General features: G+C 37.0%; 1 protein-coding gene across 1 annotated transcript in view; it reads left to right on the top strand.

Annotated features, from left to right (window-relative positions):
* MEGF9 (multiple EGF like domains 9) overlaps positions 1–13,814 on the top strand; it is an 84,579-nt gene that overhangs the window by 52,101 nt on the left and 18,664 nt on the right. Inside the window, exon 3 of the mRNA XM_074330934.2 lies at positions 13,162–13,301. Coding sequence (XP_074187035.2) covers positions 13,162–13,301 — 140 coding nt within the window. The remainder of the gene's footprint in view (positions 1–13,161; positions 13,302–13,814) is intronic.

The raw sequence follows: 13,814 nt of genomic DNA on the forward strand, positions 1-13,814 counted from the left end.
ATATTCAATCAAATTCATAGACTATTTTAATGAATTTTTTCTCTAAAGTTTTAAAAGAGGAGCTTCTGAAACTTCTGTTAGGCTAAAATAGAAGGATGCTTGTTGCCACAAAGAAGGCTTTGTCTTTCCCTGTGTTCCCTTGAAAGAAAATTAAGTCAGCATGACTTTTTCCATCTCATATGGTTTTTTTCATAGCAAGAAATGTTTCCTAGAGGGTAGAGAGAAATATGGGACTATTCATCTTTTTTTCTCTTTGGATTTGATTTCCACTCAAAATACCTAAATTTTTCAATCCCAGAGAGAGATTTGGACTTGAAGCTTCTCTAGATTTCCTATGAAAAGGTACATAAGTGCTTCAGCCATGATTATTGTGGCATTCAAAGTGTATGGGACTAGCTTAAAAGCTGTTAATTTCATTATTATGTTTCTTTACATATTAAATGAATTCTCTGGTATGATATATTCCATATGTTTTAATAATTTGGGTTTTTCAGGCTTTCTCCTGTGTTTATAAATTCAGTACATTTCCAGGGAATGTAAATAATGAATTATAAAGTCATTTACAAATAATAGTATCCTTTTCTCCTGTACATATTCTCATTTGATTCTAATACCAACTCTGAGAGGTAGGTAAGGGTGATTACCCATGAAATCACAGATGAGAAGCAATAATCAAAAGGTTACATGATGAGCCCAAGATCGGATAGCTATTAAATATCAGAGTGAGAAGAGTCATTTTGAGGTCTCCTGTTCCTTCTGTTATATTAACCTCCCCTGGTGTTCGGCTCTGAGTTAGTATATGGCCCTGTGACCAAGGTCAGGAGTTCTTAACCCAACAGGAACAAAGCACATGGGAGTGTGATGGTGAATATGTGCATGTTTTTGTGGAGGGCGTTTGTAACATACACTCACATTCAGTAGGTTCTCAAAGAGATCTGAGATCCATCACGCTTAAGAAGTTTTATTCTAAATATGATACAGTAGAGACATAGACGTTCTCACAGTACCAAAAACAGTCATGAAACGTGGCTTGTGTTAATAACAGAATCCCCTTTATCTCTTCTCCCAATTTCTAACACAGACACTACGACCATTTCTTTAATTAAGTTTTATTTTTGCTGGTCTTGAATTGATTTTTTTTTTTTTAAAAGATTTTATTGGGGAAGGGGAACAGGACTTTATTGGGGAACAGTGTGTACTTTCAGGACTTTTCTCCAAGTCAAGTTGTTGTCCTTTCAATCTTAGTTGTGGAGGGTTCTGTTCAGCTTCAAGTTGTTCTTTCAGTCTTAGTTGTGGAGGGCACAGCTCAGCTCCAGGTCCAGTTGCCGTTGCTAGTTGCAGGGGGCACAGCCCACCATCCCTTGCGGGAGTCGAACTGGCAACCTTGTGGTTGAGAGGATGCGCTCCAACCAACTGAGCCATCTGGGAGCTCAGCGGCAGCTCAGCTCAAGGTGCCGTGTTCAATTTTAGTTGCAGGGGGCGCTGCCCACCATCCCTTGCTGGAGTCGAGGAATTGAACTGGCAACCTTGTGGTTGAGAGCCCGTGCTCCAACCAACTGAGCCATCCGGGAGGCAGCTCAGCTCAAGGTGCTGTGTTCAACCTTAGTTGCAGGGGGCAGAGCCCACCATCCCTTGTGGGACTCGAGGAATTGAACTGGCAACCTTGTGGTTGGGAGCCCACTGGCCCATGTGGGAATCGAACCGGCAGCCTTCGGAGTTAGGAGCACGGAGCTCTAACCACCTGAGCCACCAGGCCGGCCCTGATTTTTTTTCCATTAAATGTATTGGGGTGACAATGGCTAGTAAAATTATATAGGTTTCCAGTGTACGTTTCTATAATGCACTGCATGGAAGAAAGCATAGGTATTGAACTTATGATCCCTGGGTTCAAAGACGATTTTATGAATTTGACCTCAAAGGCAAGAGAAGTAAAAGCAAAAATAAATGAATGGGACTATATCAAACTGAAAAGCTTCTGCACAGCAAAATAATTGATTTTTTTAAAGAGTTCTACAGTTGAATAGAATGTCCAGTAAAAGACATTATATGTATTTAAAAGAAAAGTTTTTGCAGGGAAATATATTAGCTTTTTTGACCAAACTGATCACCTAAAGAAGCTGCACAGTCCAGGAGAGGCAGCAGGAGGAACAGAAGGAAGTTAACGTTTGATGAACACTGTCAAACCTCTGTGCTTGATGATTTACACATAACCTCTCCGACTTCTCAGAGCAACTTCGCTATCTTGCTCTTAGAGACTGACTTACTTAGCAATATGGTGTAACTAATAAATGGCAGAGGTTAGATTTGAGCCCAGATCTATCTGACTCCAAGGCTTTCCCACCGTACTCTAAAATAGAATGGGCAAGATTAGATGTGACAACGTGAGTCTCAAGTAAATACAGGTCTGGGTGTGGATAGTCATGATTCATCCACCTAGAGACTAGCTCATGGAGACATGAATCTGGACGTCAGATCTGGGCAACAAGGAAAATAAATGCTGCATGGAAGAAGGTAAGAGGAAGTAAAGCGAGTATCCATGGAGAATCATTTGAAAGACAGCAATGAGGACACCGTCTGTGTCAGAACTGAGTCCACCTGACTTCCTGGGGCTTCAGTGGCAGGCATTTGACCTGTGGGAGAACTGAAAGCAAGTGTCATGGACCCAGCCATTGGGTGGGAAGTGGGAGGCAGGGCAGCTGGAACCAGGAGCCAGCCATCGAGAAATTAGGGATAATAGTTGCAGTTCAGCCATTGAGAATATAGGGGAGTAATATCAAAGGAGCCAGTAGGAAATGGGGTTTAATGAGAGACAGATCGCTGAGGTTGATTGCATTAAGTACCTTCTTCTTAGGTCACAATTACTACCAAATTATGGGTTCAGTGCTAAGCCCGGAGGTGGAAATTAAGCAACTTTACCAGTCAAAGGTAGGAGTAAAAAAGTAGAGAGTGAAATAAGTGTAGTGATATTTTTCAGTTAATCTAGTGCAGTGGTTCTCTAAGTATGGTGCTTAGACTAATAGCATCATAACCTGGGAACTGATTAGAAGTGCAAATACTTGCACCCAGCCCCAGACCTATTGAATCAGAAATTCTGGGCTAGGACCCAGCAATCAGTGTTATAACAAGCCCTTCAGATGATTCTGATGCATACTAACATTTGTGGTATTGGTTCAGGGATAGAGAAATAGATAAATAGAGCAAAAAAGAAAGCCTAGAAAAAAACCCATGTGCATAAAGACATTTGACATATGACAGAGGAGGTACTAAAGCTTAGAGATAAAAGGATAAACTTTTTGATAAATTGTACTAAAGCTTTGGTTATCTATAAGGAACAAAATGAGATTGGACCTCTAACTTACATCATATGAAAAAAGTAAAGTTCAGGTGGATTAAAGACCTAAATATGGAAGACAAAACAAAGCTTTTAGGAAAGCACCTGAATGACTTTGAGGTGGGGAAGGATTTCTTCAACAATAGTAATGTAATAGCAATACTTAATATAGTTGTTATTATGTGTCAGGCACTGTTCTATATGCTTAACACATAGTAACTAATTTAGTCTACACAACATACCTCCGATAGCAATACTATTTTTTTCCATTTTACAAGTGAGGAAACTAAGGCATAAAAGATTTAAGTAATTTGCTTAAGGTCATAGAGCTAGTAAGTCATAAAGCCAGGATTTGAATCCAGGTAATGGAGACCCAGAGTTCATATTTTAACACTTTGTTAATCTATAAAATTTATAAAAAGAGTGGAAAGACAGGCACGAACTAAGAGAACATAATCGCAGCACATTGAACTGACAAAGTATTGCTTTTCCAGGAATAGACAAAGAACATATACAAATCAATGTCAAAAATACTTAGGCAGGGGGCCGGCCCGGTGGCTCAGGTGGTTAGAGCTCCGTGCTCCTAACTCTGAAGGCTGCCGGTTCGATTCCCACATGGGCCAGTGGGCTCTCAACCACAAGGTTGCCGGTTCAACAACTTGAGTCCCGCAAGGGATGGTGGGCAGTGCCCCCTGCAACTAAAATTGAACACGGCACCTTGAGCTGAGCTGCCGCTGAGCTCCCGGATGGCTCAGTTGGTTGGAGAGCATCCTCTCAACCACAACGTTGCCAGTTCGAATCCTCAACTCCCGCAAGGGATGGTGGGCTGTGCCCCCTGCAACTAGAAAATGGCAACTGGACCTGGAGCTGAGCTGCGCCCTCCACAACTAAGATTGAAAGGACAACAACTTGACTTGGAAAAAAGGCCTGGAAGTAAACACTGTTCCCCAATAAAGAATAAAGTCCCATTCCCCTTCCCCAATAAAAAAAAATCTCAAAAAAAAAAATACTTAGGCAGACTCTTTATAAGAGGAAGTTCAAATGGCCAGTCAACATGAAAACATGTTCCATCTCATTAATAATCAGGAGAATGGGATTTAAAAACCACAATTTGACGCCACTTCAAGCTGCCAAACATTTTATAAAAGCTGATGATATCAAGTGTTGGTGAGGATATAGAGCAAAGAGACCACTATTCCAATGGTGATGGGAGGGAAACTTTCCAACGTGGTGGAAAAGCGTCATTGCCTAGTAAAGTTGATCATGCCCAGTATTCATTACCTAGCACTTCCATTCCTCGGTATATACTCTAGAGAAAAGTGTGGTCATGTGGACCAAAAGACACGTATAGGAAGGTTCGCAGGACCGTTATCCATAACACCGAATGAAAAGCCTCATGTCTAGAAGAATGAATAAGTAAATAGAGTGATATTCACGCCATGAAACATAATAAAGCAGAGAAAAAGGAATGAAATCGAAGGAAACAATGGTTTTTATTAATATAAAGTTTAAGAGCAGGCAAAAATATATAATATATTATTCAATGATACATACAGAGAGGGTGAAACTCTTAAAGAGCTAAAGAATGATTAAAACTTGGTTGCTTCTGGGGAAGAGAAGGGAATGCAGTTGAGGAGAGACATACAAGGAGCTTCAAATGTCTTGCTAAGTTGAGTGTCAAAATGTTGAGTTTATTGTTCTTTAAATTGTATTGTCTTGAAATGTATCTACTTCTGGATGAATGATGCATTTCACAATTTAAAAATGAAGATTAAAAATGCTTTGCAAGTTTATATCAATAAAGCTGTTAAGAAAAAAAAAGTTTGCAAGGAAAACTGGCTGGAACACAGGGCATTTGCAAACAGTGCTAAATGCAGGTAGGGAACTAGAGCTCCCAGATCTTAGAGTTGTACTGAGACAGATCAGAAGCAATGTCTCATTTCTTTGGCAATTATTTTTAAATCTCATTCACCAGAGGAGATATTTAAATGACTGATGATTGAGCCAGAAGATTAACATAAAAAGCTTCTCCTGGGTGTGTTGCAAGTCTGTTAAGATGATCACATTAAATCCTTCTGGCTTGCTTCCATTAAGGACATAGAGGTAATCTATAATCTAGGAGAAAGAGAACAACATTGTATTTAGTAGGCAGAAGATCTAGGTTCTAATTCTGATGAACCTCTGGCTGTGTGACCTTAAAAACTGAGTCAGTTTACATTTCTGTAGCTCGACCAATTGGGGATGTTTGAGAGTACACATATGGAGCTTCTAATATTTGGAAGCTCCATATGTCACTTAAATATGTGACTTTAGCTAATTTTAAATCTTTTGAAATAGGAATTATTGCTCTTATTTTTCAGATGTGAAAACTTAACTTGCTCAATAATCAAACAGCTAGAAAGTTGAGACTAATAAATGTCATAGAATTATTGTAAGGACTAAATTAAGTAAAGCACATATAAATATTGTGCTATGGACTTTATTTATAACCCCGTAGTAGGAGCTCAATAAGTGTTCATATTGCCTCCTGACCATTCCCCCCCTACAGGGTTCAGAACTCCAAGGCTTAGGACCAGGGTGTGAAGGAGTTGGTTCTCAGCACTGTCAGTGTCAGCATTTTGAGTTAAACAGGTTTTTGTTTGCTCATCTGGAAACAGCCACCACTTCTGCTGTCATTTCTGTAGAAAATGAGTTCTAAATTCTAAGCACTACAAGTTAATTTTTGGAACACAGCATGTATACAAATCAAGTATTAATAATTACCCTTTCACTAAGTAAACCATTTACAATGGTTACAAAAGAATACAAACGTTAACATATTTGAGAGGCATCTTTTATTTTTTTCCAGAAAATGATACTGGGACTTCATCCTTTTTCTCTTTTCAAAATGAACTTTTGAAGTGCAGAAATTTCTAATCAAATAATAGAGTAATTGTGTGGGTTGGAGAATTCTTATGGCTGTATTTCTTCCATTAAAAAAAAAGGTGAAAGAAGTAGGAAATAACTTTCCTGGTTGAATTAACTTAGCTTTTCCAAATTGTGGCTCTGGAAATAAGACACTTTTTATTTTTTTGCCATAAAGTTTTACTTCTGATTTTTCAAATAAACTTTTAAATTTGATTTTGGTAAGATCAGCTATCAAAAATATTTTTGTACTTAGGCAGTACCCTTTTTGAGTATTAAGAATTTCTGTCTGAATATGGATTTCCTCTAAACATGTTTTAGACTATTTGCCCTCAGAAATACAAGGAATGTTTAGCATAATAGCCCAATGTTTTCAACAATAAAGCTATCTTTTTTTTGCTCCAGAAAAGGAGTTTTTCTCATTGCATAATGGTCTTTTCCATGACTGTAGAAAGACAGTGAAACACTAAATGTAGATGGTATTTTGCCAAAATGTTTAATTATTGAGTTTCTTTCATAACAAAAGAGGAGAAACTATTTCTCATTACCTTTATAAAATCATGACCCAAACATGAAATTAAGAATTGTTAATAACTTTTCATTTTGTTTATTTTCTCATGTGAAAGCTTTTTCTGGTTCACAAAACTTTTTTTAGTTGTCTTTTAATATTACTTTTAAATTACTGAGAGAGCTTATAATCAGCAATTTTTTGTTCATTTCAGATTCTATTTTAACTAGTAATTTCAGTCTCTTCCTAAGCTAAATTGTTTTAAGTTATTAAAAAAGAGGAAGACAAAGAAAATTGGTACATTTAATTATCAATTTTTTTCTGTTTCTTGTTCTTTCCACGTCAGACTGCCAACATGTAAACTGTCTGAGGAAGGAGGAAAAGCAAGGCTTCTGAATAAATTAATTTCCCCTAATCAGAACTATATTTTTGATTATTCTGTGACTGCTTGAGTTAAAATTGATAACATTATATCTAAAGATATGCCATACACACAGTTTATAGCTTGTAAACCTTAGGAAGAAAATAGACAATATTTTTGATAACACAAAACAAGCCAAGACGTTTGACAATTTAGAAAAAGAAGTTAAATCAATTAGCTAGTTGGTACAAAAGCACATCAGGACTTGCTGGCTTTGGTCCCATGTAATGTAGTATTTTGCTGATCTTTTCCCTTCTCAATTTTTAAATTCTCTTTCCAAAAACCTTTTCTACCATGTGTTCATAATGTGCTTTCTCTTCCTAGCCATATTTGTGCTCCTAACTAGTAACTGCCCCATAAATTCTTGCCATTTTTCTAGGTTTGTTAACCAAATTTGAAAAGGAACTAACTTAGTGTTGTCTGTCTTTGCCTATTAGAGATTCTAATCCATTCTCCTTACAATTCTCTGAAAAAGTCATGTTCTAGGATCATTGTCATTGTCTTCAAACTTCTTTCATTTTCAAGTAGTGATTGTGTCAGACACTGCTCAGTACCCTGCGTCTGTAAGCTTGAATTCTCACAGTTTGGTTTCATTGTCTTCATTTTACAAATGAGAATTGCTGAATCCAGGACAGAATAAATACTTGGTCCCAGCTAGTTACTAAGAGCTGGAATTTGCACCAAGCTCCCTTTGTCTCCTTAGGCTATGAATTTTCCATAGACCCTGATACCTCCCTTCCTGTGTTCCACCCTACCCACCCTGGTCAGTGTGATTATAAAATAATGGAAATTCTGAAGATTCTCCACCCACTCATCTTAAACAAAACAGAACCTTTAAAAAGATATTTTGGTTAGTATTTGTATAACATACACACGTACCCTATCTTGAGATGATACACCATTGACTTTCCTTTTGAAAAATTGATAGCTTCATGTCAGAAAATATATTATTTGTTTACCTTTTAAGAAATAATTTTTAAGTGTTCAAGCCATGTAACAGTTGCTCACAACTGTGAGTGTGATAAATTCTCTAAGCACTGACAGTATAAGAAAACCTGAGAATTCTATGTGGGATAATTTAAGAAATTATAGTATATACTTGTAGTATATGCTTAGTTATGCTTAGTGCAGCTTAGTTCCACAATGCTTGTGCTGCGTTTATAAATTCTCCATACTACATTAGTACGTATTTTACTAGCAACTAACTCCTATCTATAAAGAGTGACACCAGATGAGCACTTGTATCTTAAATTCTTTGTTAGTTGATCTGAGTAGTACGGATTTCTGACTTCTATACACAATCCAGGTCTTTGCCCTTATTCTCCAGATATGAAGATGCGAGTCTTTGGTTCTTTCATGGATCAGCCTAAGTGGTTTGTTAACAGGCCTTTTTCTTTTTCTTCACTGCATTTATATCATTGACCTTTGCTTGAAAAAGCATTCAACAGTCTTTAACAGAGGGAGACCATGAAAGGGGGTGTTGTAAAGGCTTTATTCTATAAAAGAAGTCACACAGGGCAAGCTTTATATTTGCTGAGTGATTTAATTCTTATGCAGGCAGAGAAATTGGCCCTGGGCCAGGAGTAACATGGTGGAAAAGCACTGGTGGTGCAGCCTCACAATAAAACTTCCCCACTACAGTCTACACGTTTTTTAAAGAGAGAGGAAAAAGCATCTCCTTTCCTGTGGCTTTAAAATCCACCCAGGAAAAGTGAAGCATGGTGTCTAGACTAGTCAGCTGCTTTTCCAAGATTCACAAAGCCATTCATGGATTTTCTTTTTTTTAAATCAGCAACTATGGAGCAGATACTCTAGGGTGAAATATGTCTGCTTAAATCAATCTTCTGAGTGCCCAGGGCAGAATTATGAAGGTAAAGTCCACTTAGAAGAATAGCAACTACTTTGAGAACACTGGCAGTCTCTTACATTATTAATAATAAATAATAATTATTATTAGCATAATTTCAATATAATTATTAATATTATTAGGTATTCCAAGATAATACCTTTTTCTTGTAGGTGGTGGGTTGGGCAAACACCGTCACTAAAAATAACTGTTTATTCTTCTGTATACTGAATAATCTAATGTCTGTAGAGAAATGAGGGGCAAGCGTATTTTGATTAACATTTTAAGACCTTTGGAAATTGGCTGATGAAGTGTTGTTAGCCATTCTCTGAAAAGTACATTCTATCCTTTATAATTTTCTGACAGTATAGCAAGACTTAAATTGACGGCTTCCTTCTTGTTGAGTCATAAGATGTTCCTGAACTTCATATTTGATGAATACAGATTCACTTTACTAGATCTTTAAGTACCTTGAGACAGACATTCTTGTGTAAGACTGTACGAGTATATACGCATATGTATGTACGTGGATTTTTTTCTTTTTTAATTTTTTGCAAAGTTACTTAAGAGACATGGCGGTAATGTAAATTTCTGTTGCATTAAGAAAAATAATGCTCATCTTCTATACTGTTACCAGTACAAATGTTAAGTAAGCTTTAAGCATCAAAATATTTGGGCTGTATCTCTGAGAATCTTGGACTTTGCTAGGCTGCAGCTTCTCTTCAAGCAGTAAGAACTCTTAGCTTTTGCTAAGGAACACCTGACGTTTACTGGCAGTGAGAAGAGATGGGGGTTTATTCTGGACAAGGCAAAAACAGCTCATTGGGGTCAGAACCTAAATAAATAGGGAATTGGGGTGCTTGGAAGCTACAGAATGAAGCTTGATATCCAGGTGGGTATCAAATTGTTTGGTGGGCAAATTTCTTGTACAAATTTAGAGTCAAACTTAGGGAAGGGTGAATATCATGGTATAGTAGGGAAAGTCTGGCTTTGTATAAATAATTACAAGGTGTGGACAATAACCTTAACCTTTCTGAATTTCCTTGATAGTAAAATGAAGTTTATGACCTTCACCTAGTAGAGTTATTTTGAGGGTTAGAGAGACTATACAGAGGGTGCCAAAAAAATGTATACACATTTTAAGCAAGGAAAACTGCATTACAATTATAATACTCAGTATATACCAATAACAAAAGATGAATACAAGTCCCGTTTGACTTCTGCAGTTACAAGAGGTGCTCAAAGTGGTTACCATCAGCATCCAGACACTTCTGATTATGGCAAACTACTGTTTGAGCAACGTGGACTAAAGTGTCCACTTGTAAGCATTTTTTTGGCACCCCCGCTATATATATTGATACAGGCCCTCAATAAATGATGGCTCATTGTTTTTATCATCATCATCATCACTATCACTCCATTTACATTTTCTGTAAAAGTATTTGTTAATCAAGAAACTGCATAACCCAATACACTAGGCAGCTTTAAGATAGAAATAGAGATTTTGATAGGTGACTTCTCAGGATACTGGCTTTCTTTGCCTTTTGGACTGGTGTTATTTGATGAAAGCCTTAAAAAATGTTCCATGTAGGAAATTTTTTTCTACTTTTCTACTCCTTTTTGGCGTGTCCTGAGATATTGCAGAGAACCATGATAAGTGGGAGGGAGAAGTGAACTTCAACTTTAGCTCCTCAAAATAGTTTTATGGGATAGAAGGCAAAAGCCTCATTACTTTGCCCAGGGGATGCTGATGAACAGAGAGGCACATCTCAAATAATAATAATGAAAACAGTCCTTAGGATTGTGTACTATAAGTAGAATACACACGGTTTAAAATTGCTTTACTTCCATTCTGCAAAGTTCAACCCAAAGTTCCAATAACTCTCAAATTTAGAACTTTTATTGTCGCTACGGAAATAGGAGTATGGGAAGTTGCAGGGGATTGCTTTAGCTGATACGTGGAAGAGCTGTGTAAGTACTAACAATTTGAGCTTGGGCTCCTGAACTGAAATTAACATCATAAGGGCTTATTATTAGGAGCTGAATCTCTAAAAAAAATTATATTGAAAAGTAGTTCTATCTTGGATTGTCTCCCATCCAGTATGATTGGTCCCAAAGTCTTCTCAGATGAAGTCTAAAATTTTGAGGTCCAGAATGAGCGTATAAAGAAGGATCACACTGTTAGAAAAAAGGGAAAGAATTTTAGCTGTTCTGAGAACCTTGGTAATTAGTGTAGTTTTTCATCTTTCTTTTTCCCTCCCAGTGCTTAGCTCTAAAACTCAGTTTGTGTATTTATTGAACATTTATTTATCAAGCATATATTAAGTGCCTACAATAAACCAGGTACTATACTAGATTCTGAGGATATTAAGATGGCTAAGGTATGGTCCCTGGACTCAGCAAACTTACCAAGTAAGATGTAAGAAGATGTATATAGGATATAGAATGGAATATTACTTGGCCATAAAAAAGAATGAAATGTTGACATTTGTGACAACATGGATGGACCTGGAGGGTATTAAGCTAAGTGAAGTAAGCCAGCGAAAGATAAATACCATTTGATTTCACTTTTAGGTGGAATCTTAAAAAAAACAAAATAAATGAATAAACAAAACAAAAACAAACTCATAGATACAGAGAACAAATTGATGGTTGTCAGAGGGGAGGGGGTTAGAGGACTGGATGAAAAAGGTGAAAGGTTTAAGAAGTACAAATTAGCAGATATAAAATAGCCATGGAGATATAAAGTACAGCCTAGGGAATATAGTTAGTAATTTTGTAATAACTATGGATGGTGTCAGGTGGGTATTAGAGTTATCGGGGTTATCACTTTGTATGTTATCTAAGTGTCTAATCACTGTGGTATACACCTAAAACTAATATAATATTATATGTCAGTTGTAATTGGAAAAAAAGTGAGAAAAGAAAATAGTTATAGTACAATAGCCATAGGCTTGTGCTAAGTATAATAATAATAATAAAATAATATTAATAATAATAATAATAACTGCATGATAATCTTTGTCTCAGGTCTTCAACCATTTAACTAGAGAAACAAGAATTACATATATGAAAGAATATAGAACAGACCATAATTAAGATTAAAATGTGCAGTGCAGAGAATGTGAAGTCAGGAAGCTGAAAGATCTCTGTAGACCTGTCAGAAAAGTTTCATGGAAAAAGATGAGCCTAAAAGCAGGAAAGTTTTTGAGAGGTGAAGAGGAGGAAAGACATTCTAAGAGGGATGATTGTAGAGGAAACAACAATATCAAGAAATATTTTGAAAGAAAATTGACAGAAATTGGTGCTATATTGGATTTGAGTGATTGTAAGAGCATGGGGTAGAGAGTGAGGACTTGAAAACGACAACAAAGGTTTAAGTTTCACTGATTGGAAAGAGAGGACATTGATATAATAGGCATCTAAGAAAAGAAAGTAGGTTAATAGGAAGAGATGGGATACTAAATATTTTTCTTGTTTTAAATTTTTAGTCATTTGGGGTTTGACAATCTAGAATTTTTATATGGATTTAATCAAGAAAGTGATAGAGGTCCCCATTGTAGTTATTTTACATAATTGTGAATTTCAGTTGAATTACCAGAAATATTTTAATACAGACTGTACCTAAAGTAGAAAATTATATTGAGTTTCCAGCATCTAAATGGATAGTAGTTGACACAGTCATTAAGATCCTGGTCTTCATATTCTCCATCCAGAAGCTCGGTTGGGTGAAGGCTAGATGGTTTTTCTTCTTTTCTCCAGGTTGGGCAGTGCGGACACTGGTGAAACTGTGGAATATTCAGGAATGAGATGTAAACGCAGGCCAGTTCTGTGCCCCAGTGCTTCTTAATAAACAAAGATTTCTAAGCATCGGGAGCCATATTCTCCATGGCTCCTTTATCATTTACTTTAAACTACCCCAGTGCAGAAGATTAAATTGTCACAAATTATTAGTGTTAGTACTGTGTTATTGAATTTAGAGTTGTGAAGCTGTTCAATTTCCAAATCATAATAAAAATCACTCAGTACTTCTAGTAACTAGAATCTTGTTGTAACAATTTCTACATTAAGATCACCATATGATGGGATATTCAGCAACAAAACTTTCAAACTGATTTACTTTTGTTTATTGTCTTTGTTTTTATTTGCAGTTCTGGGAAATGCCAGTGTAAAGTGGGTGTCACCGGCTCTACATGTGATCGATGCCAAGATGGATATTATGACTTCAGTGAGCGTGGCTGCTTGCCCTGCCGATGCAATAATCGGTCTGCCAGTTGTGATGCCCTCACAGGTACACACTTTCCTTACTGCTTATGTAATTAGTCTTTGTTCTTTTCATTTTGAGGCCCTTTGTCTATAGGTTGATGCTTTCCGAACCGTTTGTAAGGGTCTTTCTCCTCTAAGTTGGATGGACTAGGTCGTAGCAAGCCAAACGTCTGTAACAAAAATTTGAAAAAAACACCATACGTTTCAAAAATCCTATTGGTTGGAGTGCTGTGCAATCAAGGAGGACTTGTATGAAGTGAAATTCCTAAGTGAGCTGATGATCACAGCCATTTCCTTTCCAGGGGACGTTTGCTGATTCTGGGCACAGGCTAAGGAGCAGGCTTGGCCCAAGCAAAGAAATTCTTCTTGAGGAAAAAGGTATAAGAAGAGCTTGTGGCTGTCACATGGGGCTAGCATGATGGATTGGAAACTAGAGGAGCCCTAACACAAGGCCAGTTTTGCCTTAGGACATGAGCTGGTTGTGCAGGAGATGGAAGCCTGGCCCAAAAGGTAGAAGGAAATCTCAGTCTTGTGGTGC

This window comes from Rhinolophus sinicus, chromosome 16, assembly GCF_057876585.1.
Source record: "Rhinolophus sinicus isolate RSI-liver-muscle chromosome 16, RSI-T2T, whole genome shotgun sequence".
NCBI lineage: Eukaryota > Metazoa > Chordata > Mammalia > Chiroptera > Rhinolophidae > Rhinolophus > Rhinolophus sinicus.